The 17,408-nt window shown below is 37.8% G+C and overlaps 1 protein-coding gene across 2 annotated transcripts in view; it reads right to left on the reverse strand.

The window, feature by feature from the left end:
* Positions 1–530: 530 nt before the first annotated feature.
* RNF13 (ring finger protein 13) overlaps positions 531–17,408 on the reverse strand; it is a 107,298-nt gene continuing 90,420 nt past the window's right edge. For both annotated transcript variants that reach the window (XM_006115934.5, XM_025181159.3), the window contains 2 exons: positions 5,540–5,620; positions 531–2,005 (listed from right to left, as the gene is read on the reverse strand). In XM_006115934.5, the coding sequence (XP_006115996.1) occupies positions 1,641–2,005; positions 5,540–5,620 (446 nt within the window). In that variant the 3' untranslated portion in view covers positions 531–1,640. The remainder of the gene's footprint in view (positions 2,006–5,539; positions 5,621–17,408) is intronic.

Consider the following 17,408-nt stretch of genomic DNA (forward strand, 5'->3'; position numbering starts at 1 on the left):
TCTGACCAGCAGAAATGTCTTCTTTTCCCAGGTAGTAGGCAAGCAAGGAGTGATGGAAGGAGTGACTACATTGTGCATTAGAACAGTGAAAATAGTGAGCCTCACCAGGAATCTCTTCAACCCAAGCATTGAGTATTTGGTTACCAATTCACAAATACACAGACTGCTGGCTTTAAGGGGCTAGCCAGGGGACTAGGAGTGATTAATGGCACAGGCCCTCTTTTCTCCATCATTTTCCCACAGAAAATTACATGCAAAAAATCTTCATTATTGAAGCTTTAAAATAACAAATTTAAACCAGTGATATTAAATTTAAGAGTTCTCTATGTAAACTCACACTTTCAGTGTACATATTGTTGATCACTATACTGTTTATTGTATCCTGTGATATACCTTTGGTGCAATGCTGCAATGCAGGTGAGTTAATGTTATGGGAACCTTAACATTTACATTTCATACATATATATAAATAAAAACACATTATGTATGTAATGTGATAGTTTAATAAATTCCCACTAATACTTAAAGACTTAAAGTGGAAAACATGTTTTATTAACATTCTTTCAAATCTCCGTTATACAAGGCCATATAAAAAATCTTTGCATTTTGATTATACATAGTTGTAATGGCGTTATTTATAATTTAGTTTTTCATGATACACTGTTAAGTATAGAGTTCTGTTAAATATTTATACCCACTCATTTTCAAATCAAATACTTGAAAAAAAAACCCAATTTATCTATGTACATAGTTTAGCAGACTAATGCAGCATAAAATGCTCCTTATTTAGAGGTATATAATGTGAGGATCAACAGAACAGTTAGTACAATTCAGTATTTCTATATACAACTTTGCTTGCTTTGCTATTTTGGTCACTCCGAGCCCTGGCATTACTTTCATAGGAAATTAGTTTAGCTGCTGTCTGCAAATGGGGCCGATTAATAATTAATTAATTAGGAATCTTTTTGTGTGAGCTATTTTAAATCTAACTGATTCTGAAATTTCCTTCACAACCTTAAACAGATCTTGCAAGTTCAATAGGATTACTTAGAAAAATAGCAGAATCACTGCTGTCAAGATTAAAGCATCCATTTTCCTGCTTTGTGGTCTGCTTGCTAAAAGAATACTAAACTGTCTACCTTTTTCTTTCAGTAGTAGTGGCAAGTTTGGAAAAACCATGGAGACAAAGAAACCATATACACTTTTGATGGACTTGGCAGGGTAGCACTTACCATACTTTTAATAAATATTGCTATCAATATAAGCCAGTCTTACCTATAAGCTGTAATCAGGAAAAAAATACTTTCTTGGCTATATCCCATTTCAACAAGTTATTGACATTTAAAGTAAAGTCTCTGGTTTAATGTGACATCTCTACAGATGGAGACTCCCAGCATTATTCATTATTACTGTGAAGATCAGTTAAACTATTCATTTTGAAAAGATAAATATGTGAATGAATAACTGAACCAAGAAATCTGTCTCTAATATGATTAAACCATGGAGCACTACATGAAGAACTGCATCTATTGAAGTAACCAAAGAGGGAACCAAATATAATGTATTCCCTATGTGCATGTAAAGTATAGGTTTATGAACAGATTTGTTCTTATGAGATTGATCACTAGCAGTCTTGAAACTCAAACAGTATTTGCCACTGTGTACTCCCTTTCATCATTGGGCTGCAGTTGAACCACTACATTCTCTTCATTCATTCCATCCTCTGTATCACTACTATCAATATCTTCATTGTCGTCTTCCTCATATTCTGAAGACTCAGTCATGTTTTGATGGGAATGAGATTCTGACAAAGCCCCAAATGACTGAGTGCTAACTGAAGCTAATGGTCTAAGCAAGGGGGTGTTTTCAGAGACTTCATTCTCTTCTTGGCTGCTCTCTGTTTCAGAGTCTGAATCCCCTTGAGAAGGGACCACTTTCTGCTTACACACAGGGCATGTTTTTTTGGTTTTAGTCAGCCATGGGTCCACACACTTGCAATGATATGCTGTCAGGAAACAAAATAAGTATGTCATTTGCTAAGTAAACACAGCTGTCTGAAATTACTGTTGTTTTAATTTTGTGTTACAGTTTTAGGTTAAATAAAGCTGATTTTTAAAGACCGTGTGATTGGATGTCAAGCCCACGAAATACCTGACTGGGAAAAATGGGCCAATTAACTTCATAGGCTGCATCTAGATGAGAGCCAGGGATTTATAAAGGTTAATTGATGATAAAGGCCAACAGGTTGAAGTACGCTGAGCTTATAAAAAGGCAGGGAGGGGCTCTGCAGTTACTCCCTAGAGCCGCATTTCTCAAACTGTTGGGTCCCGACCCCCCAGGGGGGTCGTGAGCAACTTAGAGGGGGGTCACAGTATCACAAAGTTTGAGAACCTCTGCCCTAGAGAGAAGAAAAGGGAAGATGGTGGCGGTGACAGCAGCAGCAGGATGGAGATGATCTAGGCGAGAGTAGTCCTCAGATTCTGCTTTGGACTACCAACTCTGGCAACCCTAGAAGGGCTGAAGTGTTTTCCTGGGAGAAGTGTTCATGAGAATTCCTTTAGATCTGTCAATAGCCTATGATTGTAAGATCTGGCTAACAGTGTTGCTCTTAGCTAAGGTAGAGTCCATGTTTCTTTTCTTCCCTTCTGAGAAGTCCCAGTGACTTGTCTGTCTGCCCTCGAGTTTCTTTTGCCTGGAATCCTACAGAGTGCTATTTAGTCCCCCACTCTGTTCGGTATGTATGTGAGGCCATTATGTGAGGTAATGAGATGGTTTGGGGTGCACTGTCATCAGATGTCTCATTTTCATCTGACCTGACAGTAATCTTTTGTAGTGCCTGGTGAGAGTGTGACTTTGATGAGAGTGAGCTCCATGAGAGCAGTCCGGGCAAAATGGAGACAATAGGACTAATGGAATGAAGGAAGGATCATAATGGCATGGTAGGGATGATTCCTGACCATTTTGTTAGGATACATGTCCAACCTGTGCCCAAGAGATTAACAGTTTGTGTGAAGTCTTGAATCCCTGACTGCTCCTGGATTTCTAGTTAGTGGATAGCTAATATCACGCCACTCCCGCTTTATGAAAATTGGCTTATGAAATGCATAACTGAAAGACGCTTTATGCAAATGCATCATATGATGTAATTTAAAGTCTGTAATCCACTGAATCTGTATATCCTATTTTTGTGCATGCATCGTTCTCGACTATGAAGTTAGAAAGATGAAGTGTGGATCTATTATAATTCTAAATTTGCTAATAAGGGCCATTACTGTTGCTCCAGAAATTTAATGTCTCAGTACTCAAACTAACGACCTGTGAATAGTCTTGTCTGGAAAGTCTTGTTTGATAGTCTTGTTTGTGGTTGGTCCCACAAAGACGTGTGTCTAGACCAACTGATGCTGAAACTCATTTTGGATCCTGTACTTTCTCATTCAAGGTGAGAAAAGTTTGAACCGAGCACTAATTCCCACATGGGACACAAAGGATATAAAGGGAATGAGGAACCACACAATAGGGGAGTTGCCAGACGCCAGGACACCTCCCTCCCCTGCTTTTACCACCTAAGATGCCTGCTTGAAAAATGTAAGCTAGGAGGCTGCTTAGCCTGTGAAAGAGATTTAAAAAAACAAGTCCTGTAGCACTTCAGAGACTAACCAAGGAATATAGATAGCATCTTGAGTTTTCAAGGGCACAACCCACTTCTTCAGATGAGTGGAGCACAAAGGGGCACAGAAACCGCAAAATTTAAGAAAAAGAGGAGAGAGGAGAACCCTCCCCCCCAACTGTCAATTTATAGTGTCCGTGCTAAATGAGGCTAATAGATGGGCTGTGAGGCTATGTCTAGACTGCAGGCTTCTTTCGAAAGATGCTCTTTCGAAAGCATCTTTCGAAAGAGCATGTTTCGAAAGATCGCGTCTAGACTGCAGGCGGATCTTTCGAAAGAAAAATCCGCTTTTTCGAAAGAGAGCACCCAGCGAGTCTGGATGCTCTCTTTCGAAGACGGCCTCTTTACATTGAAGAAAGCCTTCCTTCGAAAGAGGAACTTTCGAAGGAAGGCGTTCTTCCTCGTGAAACGAGGTTTACCGCCATCGAAAGAAAAGCCGCGTTCTTTCGAAACAATTTCGAAAGAACGCGGCTTGAGTCTGGACGCAGGGGAAGTTTTTTCGGGAAAAGGCTACTTTTCCCGAAAAAACCCCTGAGTCTGGACACGGCCTAAGTGTCCAATACTTAGCTTTTGATGTCATTTGGGTGTTGAATATAACAGCCCATCCAGTTAATGTCTTTGTTCAGTCCCTGGGTAAATGTATCAAATTTGCATATGAAAGAGATGTTTACAACAACTGTTTAGGATAAGAATTTGCATGTAACAGGTCTTAAAAACTATTTTAAAACTATTTTTTATACTTAATAAAAACACTTTTGTTTATTATCAAGTCCACTATAAAGAATTTTTACTTGGAAGGGCAGGGGGGAGCAACCACTGTGCATCTCTCTTTTTCATTGATAAAGAGTGGAAAACTTATAAGCTTTCTCTATGTAAAACTTTTACACCGAGTAAGATGGATTTATTTGGGGGGTTAGGTCCCATTTGGGAGTTGGTTTCCTGAGTACTGATCCCTTATAGCTCAGCCCTCCTGGAGCTGGAGTGGTTCAGCATCTGTATTGCTCTGTAGGGGGAGGGGTGGTAACCAACGTCTTCTCTAATTTTTCAATCTATTTGCAGAATAAATTTTGTTATGTGCACCGAGGCACGTGTGGATGTAGAAACATATGCTGTGGGCACTCTGCTAATCAGCTGGGCGGCATTTTAATCTCTCCTGGGTGGCCACCCAAGTGCTCAGCTTACAGGGAAAATACTGACAATAACACCAAGTCTGTGGTTTGGCTGGAGGAGACTAACGGGTCTGACCCAGCAGGACACGGTGGTGGGAATCTCAAGAGGGTAGGAAGATCAGAGTCGGTGGGATGATCAGCACACTGGGAGGAAAACACAAGGGGACTTTTGTGACCTAACTTGTCACAGCCAAGAGTACCTATTTTCACCTGTATGTCGTTAGACTTTGCAATCCTTTCTATTGGTTCTGGATCCACTTCGTGCACAGGGGGAAAATGTAAGGAAGACTACTCAAGACATGCAGCTGGTGCACAACATGGGTGGCTTCTTGTTAGGCAAAACGGATCATCGGGAACATAATCTATGTAAAATCTAACTCTGGAGTGCGCTTCTCTGCTGTGCTGACACACACAGTCTGATTTTCATGGTACCAGTGTCAGTGTCATATTTTCTCTTGGGAATTTTCCTGGAGGAAGGTAGACTCATTGGTTGGGTGAGTAGTTGTGTTGTCATTTTATCCTCCTGATGCTTTAAGAAGCCAAAATTGTCTGATTTTATCTCATTTTTTAAGTAGACTCTGAGCCAAACTAAAGAGGCTACCTTTTATAAATCGGTCAGTAAATGTATTGCTGTTTTCAGACACAAATATTTTCTTTAATAACTGTTTTAATTAAAATTAAAAACCAATATACTGTTGCTTACCATGAGAGCAAGGAAGGATTCTGAGCTTGTCTCCATCCTCGTATTCATCCAGACAAATGGCACATACATCATATTCATCTCCTGCAGCAGAAAATTATGAATCAGTACATTAAAGGATATATAACAAAACTAGTAGTCTTCAAATACATACAGATAGTTTCTTCTGGATACTTTCTTTTAATATCCAGAGGGCCCTGTTATCTTTTCCCATCCACAGCATTTTCTTTGAGGCTGTATTGCCCCTTTCATTATATTTCTTTTTATTTGAACTGTATGTTCATCTGGTCTCCCTTCAAGGAAAAGGTTGCCATATTTGCTTAAGTTTGCATGAAGTCCGTTTTCTATCATATTCTAATTAAAATATTCAATTGAAATAGAAATCTATATTATAATATGTATGCATGAACTGTTAGTGGCATATGTCAACTAAATATACAGTACATAAAAACAAGCAGAAGAATATTCACCTTAATATGCCCCATTTAAATTTAACCAAGACAAACTAGAATTTTACTTTTTTAAAGAGGCAGGAGGACTTGAAGGAAATCAAAATAATGAATAGGGAGCAATTACTTATCTAGTTACTAGAGAAAATGCACAGAAACACTACAGAATAATCCTGTAAAAACAACAAGGAATCCTGTGGCACCTTTAAGACTAAGGGTACGTCTATACTAGCCCCCTAGTTCGAACTAGGGAGGCTAATGAGGGCGACCGAAATTGCTAATGAAGTGCGGGATTTAAACATCCCACTCTTGATTAGCATATTCCCGGCCGGTCGCCATTTTGGAAACTGACTAGTCCAAAGTAACTGCCCACGTCTACACGCGGCAGAGAAGCAGGATTCCAAGATAAACCCGTTAATTCAAATTAACTGTTAAACATCATTCCACGAGGAGTGTAGACTAGTGTAGATGTACCCTAACAGATTTATTTGGGCATAAGCTTTTGTGGATAAAAAACACTTTGTCAGATGCATAGAGTCTGATGAAGTGGTTTCTACCCACAAAAGCTTATGTCCAAATACATCTGTTAGTCTTTAAGGTGCCACAAGACTCCTCATTGCTACTACTGAATAATTAATATAAACCTCACAAACAAGATTTACACTACTGACATAATGCCGAGTAACAAACAATTTTAAACATACATATTTTTATCATATGTTTTTATTAAGAATTTGACATATTGTACGATGGTTTCTACTTTGGTTCAGAGAATAAGAGGGTGTCTTGTGTGTATGGCTGGTCTTGTCTCAAACGGGAGGATGATGCAGACAAGCTGTACTGCCAAAGCTGCAGACCTTTAACACAAGTGTTCTCTTTCCTCAATGAATACTTAGATTAACAAATTATTTTGTTTCTTTTTATAAATACCTACTATGTCCTTTATGTAACTAAATAAATGTCAGTATAACCTCTGAATAAGTTTAAGAGTACAATCTACATATTTGTAGTTTTACTATCATTTTATACTTCCCCTCCCACACACAGACTAAACTTCAAAAAGCATTACTTTTTACAATATTTTTAGTCTCTCAATCTGGCGTTCTATGTGCATGTTTAGAATCATCCTTGAAAAGGTAGCATACTCTTGCCTCAGTTGTGTTTGTTATCCTATACTGAGGTATGCTGGCCCTTCAAGACCAGGAAAACATTTCATATTCAATTCAACTGTACTAAATAGCTGTTTCTCAAGATGGCTGAAGGTATTTGGCCTCGACTTTGTGCCACATAATTTCTCAAAGGCAGCTGGATATTCAGAATAATAATACATGTTGCGTGAATATCTCTTGGATTCATAGCTGTGTTTCTGCATCGTTTTGTCCTGGGGCATTTTTGCTGAAAGTGTTGGTAGTGAAACTGGTACAGATGATATGATAATAGTTATGAAACCACCACAAAATGGCAAATGACAAAATGGGAGAATATAGGAGACAGAGAATGCATATTACCTCTGAGAATCAGTACTGCACTTCTGTACTTTTTACCTGCGTTTATCTAAAACTATTGTGGAAACTGATGTGATCTTATTTCTATTACAATATAATGGAAAAAATTTATTGTATTTATTTATATATTTACTTTTCCATTTGACCTGATTTTTTTGTATTAAACTTCTATTGACTTTTCACTGAAACAAAACTACTGCATGCTTTATAATTGCAGTATACTGATGTTTAAAACTAACACTCATTCATAAAGAACAGTAGCAAGAGTGCATATTTATATAACTAGCGAAGACTTAAACTATGTTAACCATTACAATCCAAGGTAGTGAACTTTCCAAGAGTTATGCATGTACTTATCTGAATTTTAAATAGTCAATCTGTTTGCTGTGTCTATGAGTTAAAAAAAAAGTGTTTTGGTGTGACTTGAGGCCGAAAGACACACCATTTTATATTAGGAGGTTTTTAACAAGTACATGAGTTACACTAGGCAAGATACATTCAAGTGACCATAAAAGAACAATATTCAAGTGAGCATAGAAAAGCAATATTTTAGACACTGTGAAAGATGCCACCAACTCCACTGATGAAAGACTCTTTCTCCAAAAGACTCTACGAGCAATGCAGCAAATTTAACATAAGGAGGTTGATGAGATTTGTAAGTCGGATTAACCCTATTATTTCACTTGTATGTGCAATCCACTTATATTTAGACTTGATTCTATCTTTGCTTTAAAGTTCCTGCATTCTTTTAGAAACTTATTCAACTTCTATAATGAATGGTAGTTAAATCAGAGGTTAGATTGTTAGACCTTATCTGATTATAAATCACAATTACTAAAGAAATACACAAACACTAAAACTGTGATGAGCTAAATATTCAGGTAAAACACAACAAGGAGACTGGGGAGAAAGTGGGCCAGAATTAATGTTCAGAAGAGTTTGTCCAACCAGCTACACCAGGAGCATAGTTTCAGATAGGTATTACATGAAGTGGGAATACAAACAGGTTTTGAGTAGCTACCAAAAATCTAGCTTGATTCAATGGACTCATGCATATCACTTCAAGGTGTTTTAAGAAAATAATGTTTTGTGTCCATATACAGAGAATACTACATCTATGATGATATTACTAGTTTTGACACCTTAAACCCCTGATTTTTAGTCCTTTCCCTTAACCGTAAGATAATTCTCTCTCTAAAAAGAATTTTATTTTTTCCCATCTCTTTGTGCATTCTTGCTGACGTGTTTCCTCAGTGCCTTCCCTTATCTCTCTCTGCTCTATATTTAAAAGACTTCCCGGAAAAAATAAGAATATTTTTGCCTTTTCCACAGCTGTTCATAAACGACTCTGCTTTCTGTGACAGAGTTGTTTTCCTTCCCCTTTTTCTGCTCCTTTCATTGCAACAACAGAGATACTATCAAGCCAAGTAAAAGCTGAGAAGATAGATGCTTTTCAAAAAAGGTTCTCCAGATGGACCAGCCTAACAGACTTGAAAGTGATAACTGACTTTCACACAAAATAAGAATGCATATGGGAATTATTCTGCACCTGTGGTAGTAAAAGTGTAAATGTAACTGATAATAAACAGCAGGTGGAGAATGAAGCACACAACTCAACAAAGCTTTTCAGTTTAGGCCTTCTCAATTACCTGGCTGTGAGATATCATATAGGGAATCTAATCAGGTTTTTAAAGGAAGTTGTATTGTAGAAGCTATTTTATGTTTAGCTAGAAGCCATCTTGTATATCAGAAACCATTTCAGCTTTTCTCTCAAGCACGTAGACCAGAGTGAACTTTCTGTCACCCCGTGAGAAGAGGCCTACAGGATGCGCTATTGGTATGTGTTAATTGGGCTGGTTGGGACAGGAGATGTACTCCCTCATACCTGTCCGCCATCTTGTTGATAAGGCTTTGTTTTTCCAAATTTAATTGAGGATTTCTGTGATTGTATTAGCAGCTTTTACTGGGCCCGGCTTTGCTGGGACCACGTTTGGCTCACTTTGCTTTACTGATCAATAAAGCAAATCAGTTGTTAGCTGCCTAAACAGAGAGGAGCGTGTTTTTGCTTCGACAGTATCAAGAAAGAAAAATTGAGTCTCGGTATAAAAAAGACACGAGGAAGTCTGACATATACCAGAGGAAGCTGTAGGTGATAAGATATCATCTAAAGCAACGTCTCTCAACCTTTCCAAATTACATCTCCTTTTCAGGAGTCTGATTTTCTTTTTCTTGTGTACCCGCAAGTTACTTAAAAACTGCTTACTTACAAAATCAGACATTAGACGCGTTTCTCACCATACTATTACTGAAAAATTGCTAACTTGTCATTTTTACCATAACATTATAAATCAGTTGGAATATATTGTATTTACATTTCAGTGTACAGTATATAAAGCAATATAAAAAAGTCACTGTATGAAATTATAGTTTGTATTGATTTCACTATTGCTTTTTATATTGTCTGTTGTAAAAGTAGGCAAATATTTAGATGAACTGATGTACTGCTGAGGAGACCTTTGTGTATTCCAGAAGTACACATTCTCCTTGTTGAGAATCACTGATCTAAAGTAAGTTGGGGTTGCTTTGTACTACTCTAATAATGCAGAGTACCCATAAACTCATCTTAACCATCTAGTAATGGAATGGTACAAAGCAGCCTGCACTTACAGGGGATATGGAACCTGTGTATTTGAAATCAAAATGAATAATGTATAATGGCTCAAATACAGTAATTGTAGAGAGAGGTTCTGAGAACTATGCACAAGAAATTACTTGCCAAGGTGTCCCTGACCACAATGCCATGCTCCAGAAAAAAGAATACTAGTTGATTCAGAAGATATTTGGATCGAATTTTCACAATGAAACTGGTAATCCAAGCACTCCTAAATATGGATAAGATCTGTGCTGTGTGTACGTTTTGCACATGTATGACTGTGTATGTAATGGTGGGAAAACTTAAGCTATGAGAACATGACAGTAGCTAAGCTTTGCAAGGAAAGCATTAAAATGTAAAAGAAATAGACAAGGCAATCTGTCAAATACAGAGGCACTAAAACTGTCAGTTTAAAATTCTAAGGAACATAGTTTTTTGGGGGAAAGGGGAGGCAGTGAGAGGGGACAGAGGTGCAAAGGGAAAACAAACGAGGTATCTTGGTTAGCAATGTCCTTTTCTATTTAGATGATTCAGACTAGATATGTAATAAACTGATTATTTAAAATAACTAAACTATATATGACAACACTCTGGTCAGATGGCTTTTTAAGATTGTGTGTTTTAAATTGTAGATTGTTATGGTTTCTGTTTTACTTAATGTACATTGTTGGGAATAATGCACCTTCTGTTCATTTTTCTAAAAAGAAAAATGAAACACTTTTAAAAAAAGTTAAAAATATTGAAAAATAACTAAATAGATAGTATAACACCTTTTCTAAATTGCTCTGTACAGTCTTGTAACATACAGAGCATGATAACTCCTGTTTAAATATTTCCTAGTTGATTCATGAAAGAAGATTGGGAAAGCAATCTGATGCCATCCACATATTTAAAGAGAGATGAACATGGTTTCAACTTCTAACTCAAGCTTGGTTTATACTTCAAATGACTAAAAAAGGATAATTTAATTATTCCTCTTTTCTGCCCTATTTAGGATTACTGCATACCCTCTTTTTAGGATGTTAACTAATATGAACTAAGAACTCAACTACCTCATTAACAATAGGTCTACTTTAATTAATCAGTCTATTGCTTTATCTGATTATCAAGAAGCATTTACACATTTCCCATATTTCCAATATTAAAATACTACTAACCTTGCAGTAAGAAAACATAATTATCTCAGAGAGAGACTTGTCATTCAGATTATTATTAAAATAAATGGGACCGGAAATGTACACTGTTCTTAACAAACATATAATACAGAGCATTCTCTACCCTAGATCTTTCAAGGTAAGATGCATGCAGGGAACTATATAATATATCACATTTCAGCAGCATCCATAAAAGGTGCTCCAAGTGCTTTGCAAACACTTAAACTTTGCAAATTAGAAAAATTAGATGTCTGATGAAATGCATCCTAAAATATTCAAGGAGCTGATTGAGGAGATATCTGAGCCATTGGCTATCATCTTTGAAAAGTCATGCAAGACTGAAGAGATTCCAGAAGACTGGAACAGGGTAAATTTTGTGCCTATCTATAAAAAGGGAAGTGAGGATAGTCCAGGAAACTACAGACCAGTCAGCTTAACTTCTGTGCCAGGAAATATAAAAGATAATTCCAAATAATTAAGGAATCCATCTACAAACATCTGGATGATAATAGGGGGATAAGTAACAGTCCACATGGATTTGTAAAGAATAAATCATGTCAAACTAACATGATAGTTTTCTTTGATAGAATAACAAGCTTTGTTTAGATGATTCAGACTAGATATATAATAACCTGATTATCTGTAGATAACGGGGAAGTGGTAGATGTAGTATACCTAGACTTTAGGAAATACAAAGTAGAATGGGCTACTGTAAAGTGGGTGCATAGCTGGTTTGATAACTGTTCTCAGAGAGTAGTTATCAATTGTTAACAAGTCATGCTAGTAGGGCATAACAAGTGGGGTTCTGCACGGATCAGTTTTGGGACTTGTTCTGTTCAATATCTTCATCAACAACTTATACAAGGGCATAAAGAGTATTCTTATTAAAGTTTGTGGATGAAACCAAGCTGGGAGAGGTTGCAAGTGTTTTGGAGAATAGGGTTAAAATTCAAAATGATCTGGATAAACTGGAGAAATGGTCTGAGGTACAGAGAATGAAATTCAATAAGGACAAATGAAAAGTACTCCATAATCAGTTCAACACATACAAAATGGGAACTGACTGTCTAGGAAGGAGTAGTGCAGAAAAGGATCTAAGGGCCATAATGGACAACAAGCTAAATATGAGTCAACAGTGTGACAATGTTGCAAAAAAAAGAAACACGATTCTGGGATGCATTAACAGGAGTTTTGAAAGCAAGGCATAAAAAATAATTCTTCTGTCCTACTCTGATTAGGCTTCAACTGAAGTATTGTGTCCAGTTCTGGGCATCACACTTCAGAAAAGATGTGGAGAAACTGAGAACATCCAGAGTTGAACAACAGAAATTATTAAAGGTCTAGAAAACATGACCTATGAGGGAAGATTGAAAGAACTGGGTTCGTTTAATTTGGAAAAGAGAACTGAGAGGGTACATGATAACAGCTTGCAGGTACCTAAAAGGATGTTACAAGAAGGAGGGAAGAAAATTATTATCCTTAACCTCTGATAATAGGACAAGAAGCAGTTTCAACAAGGGAGGTTTAGGTTAGACATTAGGAAAAATTTTGTCAGAGTGGTTAACCATTAGAATAAATTGCCTAGGGAGGTTGTGTAATTTCCATAATTGGAGATATTTAAGCATAGGATAGACAAACATCTGTCAGGGATGATTTAGATGGTGCTTGGTCCTGTCATTAGTGCAGGGGATTGAACCTGATGACCTCTCAAGGTCCCTTCCAATTCTAGGATTCTATGCAGTATATGGCCCAATAAATCCTAAGTACATCCCTGGCAACTCGTATCATTCCAAATGTTTTTGTAGAGATTTCCTCATGTACCCACTAGAAACAGCAAAAGACATTAAAGGATTTTAGAAATTGTTATGAATAAAATATTTTACCTAAATGTAATATGTGAAACCTCTTGTAAGTACACAATACTCTTCCAATTTATAGAGACACATAGATACATTTTTAAACAGCTACCTCATTCATCTAGCTGTAGAACTGCAAAATTTCTGATACTTATTAAGAATGCAAGATGCATACATAAAATTGCCAAGGCCCCGGTAGATTTTAAGGTGTTTTACTTTTTTCCTGAATGAGACTTGCACAGTACTGTGTAGCCAGGCAGATGGGCTAATAAAGGACAATAATTAGATCAATGGTAATCCCATTTGAGGAATAAATTGATTTATAAACTCCTAGTAAATAGCAGACCTGTACTTATTACTATGTAATCATGCAAATGATATATGCCAATAATCTCTTCCTCCTTTGCAGTCCTTCAAAAGATAATAATTGTCATAAGGCAGAATGGAATTGAGCATTTCTTTTTGCAAAACTATAACATACACGATGTTTTGTTTTGGTCTTAGATTTCGGCATATGAACATATGGTGTCCACTTCCATCATCTACCCTGAGCTGAAAATAATTACTTAGGTCCAGAGACTCAAAGGTATTTAGATGTCTGATTCTCATTAGGCTAGGCACCTGATTACTTTTGAGGATCTCAACCTTAGCCTAAACTTACCCATGTTTTTACAGTCTAGTTCTTCTTCACACAGCGCATAATCAATCTGTGGAACTCCTTGCCTGAGGAGGTTGTGAAGGCTAGGACTATAATAGGGTTTAAAAGAGAACTAGATAAATTCATGGAGGTTAGGTCCATAAATGGCTATTAGCCAGTATGGGTAAGGAATGGTGTTTCCAGCCTCTGTTTGTCAGAGGGTGGAGATGGATGGCAGGAGAGAGATCACTTGATCATTACCTGTTCGATTCACTCCCTCTGGGACATCTGGCATTGGCCACTGTCGGCAGACAGGGTACTGGGCTGGATGGACCTTTGGTCTGACCCAAGTATGGCTGTTCTTAGTATATACCGCATTTTTAATGTGAAGATTAAGTCCAAATTTTCAAATCTAAGCACCAGTTAGTCTTTAAATCTGTGTTTAGATGCTTAAATAAAAATACTCTCCCTCTGCAAAAACATATGTTGTTATTTAATCTTTGCCTTCTGTCCTATATATCACAGAAGTGCACCTCATGTTATTAAAAGATACTAGGCCTGATTTTCCTTTCAAACAAGTTTTAAACCGATGTGAGGATGTTCACTGAGTAGAATTACTCATATTAACACTGGTGTAAGTACAAGGACAATCAAACCCTATATTATCCAGTGTGTTCAAGAACCTGGTGGCATAAATTTTGAGAGAATTTAGTTAGGGAATGTTATAATTACTGTTCTATTTCACAGATTAACCATAATAATCTAAGATTTACACAACGATAGGGCAGCCAGACTGTGTTACAGTTGAAAGGAAAACAAGCATTCCTAACACCAAAATTACAGTCTGCAGTGTTCTTCAGTGCTGCTTCCAAACAAGTGAGGCAAACCCTAAAAGACTGTGCCTTTAGCATTAACAGGGAAACAGGTGGTTATTGGTGCTGATTTTGTATCATTGCCTTGGAAAATTGTATCTTCAAACACAGCATCAATCATCCTAATTTGATTCCTGTATTGCCAAGTAGATGTACAACAAATATTGGGTTACATTTGTTCTTGGTGAAACCTTTCTGAATATAACATTAAGGATGAATTGGGTCTTGCAATCTAGACATCAATGTGTTCACAGCGATCACTTTATTTAAAGGAACTTTGTAGAATAATAAGGCTGAAATCTTACTATGACCTATATTTTTCTAATTTTAAGGGGGTTCTGTTTGTCTTCTGAAATAAATTATTATTGATTACTTATAAAATCAAAAGAACTCCCCCAAAAATCTGTAACAAGTCAATTTACCAGAGACGTTCCTGAAATTTTAGTATCAACTCAGCAGATTACTGGAATGTTGCACAAAAGTATCTTAAAGAAATCCAAATTAAAGAGACACAGCATTGCTTTTTCTTGCATATGTAACAATGGCAGGCAGAATCAAACCTGGAACCTCTGGAGCTTAGACTAAAGCTGTACAGCAGACTCATTCTCTCTGTAAGTGGTCTCAGTGTCACTAGATAGGACAGTACACTATATCCAGAAGGTGTATGGGTTACATATACACCGTACATTATCTGCATCAGCTACCTTACTGGTTCCCACCTATCTAGTCTCATAAACTGGCTTATGGGGTGTCAGGTGGAAGGGATGGGGCTCAGGGCTAGCCTCCCCTCCAGCAGGCCTTCTGTGCTGCTTGGTCTTCACCGCCCCGGGCTCTGGCAGTGATTTAAAGGGTTAGGGGCTCCAGCTGCTCTTCATGCTGTAGCAGCAGCAGAAGGCAGGAGCTTCTGGCCTAAATTCTAATACCCCAGAGAGCTGGGGGGGGAGGGAGAGGAAGAGTCCCGGCAGCAGGATTATGGGCTTGTGGAGCCAGTGCTGGCACCGCAGGGATGGTGGGGCTGGGAGCACAAGGGGCAGGGCAGTGCTTTGCCGCAGCAGAGGGGAGAGCCCCAGCAGCAGGACTATGGGACGCCTGGCAGGGCAGCAGGACTGGTGGCATGTGAGGAGCAGGCTGGGAGTCCAGGCCAGGATTGGAGCTGGGCTGGGAGGCTGGTGACAGAGGGGCCAGAAATGACCTCCCCTAGTCCAGCAAAATCCCTCCTTTGGGGCTAGTCAGGTCCCGAGGGTGCTGGACCAGGGAGGTCCAACCTGTATAAAAAGAGTAAAAGGATAGAGGCATTAGATTATGTATAGTTGAGAGAGAGAAATATGGAACAGGGTTAACAAAGGAACATACATGTGGAAGGACAGAGAAGGGAGGAAATATTAGAAGACAGAGTTTTACAAGTGCTAAATACTAGAATTTAACTACCTTTTGCATTCTTATTTATTAAACATAATTTTATTTTGTTGTATATACCATCAGTGTAACAGAGGCTCATTTAACTATCAATCTTATCTTGAATTGCTGGTAATTTTACCCATATGTAATACCAGAATTAACAGTTCTAAGACCAAATTCCATTTTAATACATTATTGATGTGAATTGCCACCTGCCCACTGTATCACTTCAACAAAGGCAATTTGATCAAATATTTATAACTTTTTACCAGCTGTTTGTATATTTAATCAATAATTTCAGAGAAAGTGTTAAGTACAGATGGTTTAGAGTTCAGATACAATGCAATAGGCTTTAAAGTAATCAGACAACAGTGAAATCTATAACAAACATAAAAATGAATGCTGATGTTCACAAATTGTCAAGAATAGTAGACATGGAAAAAAAAAAACAGCTTTAAAATTTCCTTTCAATAACTTAAGTATTGCCTCTTTGCTGAGAGTCAAAAGAAAAGAATGTCTGCACTGCACAGTTGGGGCTAGATTGTGCCCTGGTCCTGTGTGGTTGCATAGGGCCATAAGGAGAAGTAAGACCCCAGCCCTCTGTTCAGCAGTTTAGGACCTTCCTGGACTGTGGCTCTGAGCACACGAAGGAAAGTAGGGGCTGCATGTGCAATACCACCTCCTGCGTACAAATGAGAAAAGGCCAGACCCATGATCCACACACCTGTTAGCAGGACAGGATATATTCTATGCTCCCCCCTCCTTGGTGCAAGAAGAGAGCCTGGAGAAGTATTTTGCTTTTTCTGAGATACTATTTCTTCCAAGAGCTTCTGGGTTAACATGGTTATACACTACTCAATACTCAGGGTTGAGACTACAGCCTCCATTTCCCCTTGAATACATGTCTCATTTATCACCAATAGTCAGGATTACATGGAAGGAAGAAGACTACAAGGTACACCCACATCAAGGAAGTATAACAATAATTCCAAGCTGAAAATTTGATATTCATAAGAATTAAAATGTATGGGTCAGATTTCTGTGTGCTAGTTCCACTGAAGAAAAGCATTCATGTAAAGCTGAACAACCCTATTGAGATCCATCTTTAGATCCGTTTAACTGAAAATAGATTTGGATCGACAACAACTGCATTGGTATAACTAAGCAAAATTTTACCCAATAAGATTGCACCAGTATAACTGAGAAAAACCTAGAGTACTAACTTCATTTTCTATAGTCCTAATAACTTAGATCCAAATGATGTAATCCAATGACAAATTATGGCCCTCTAATTTGGTCAAGCAGAAACTCAAAAGAAAGTGGACCAAATGAATCCCTGATGTAACCC

The sequence above is a fragment of the Pelodiscus sinensis genome, chromosome 10 (assembly GCF_052426305.1).
Source record: "Pelodiscus sinensis isolate ZL-2025 chromosome 10, ASM5242630v1, whole genome shotgun sequence".
NCBI classification, from domain to species: domain Eukaryota; kingdom Metazoa; phylum Chordata; order Testudines; family Trionychidae; genus Pelodiscus; species Pelodiscus sinensis.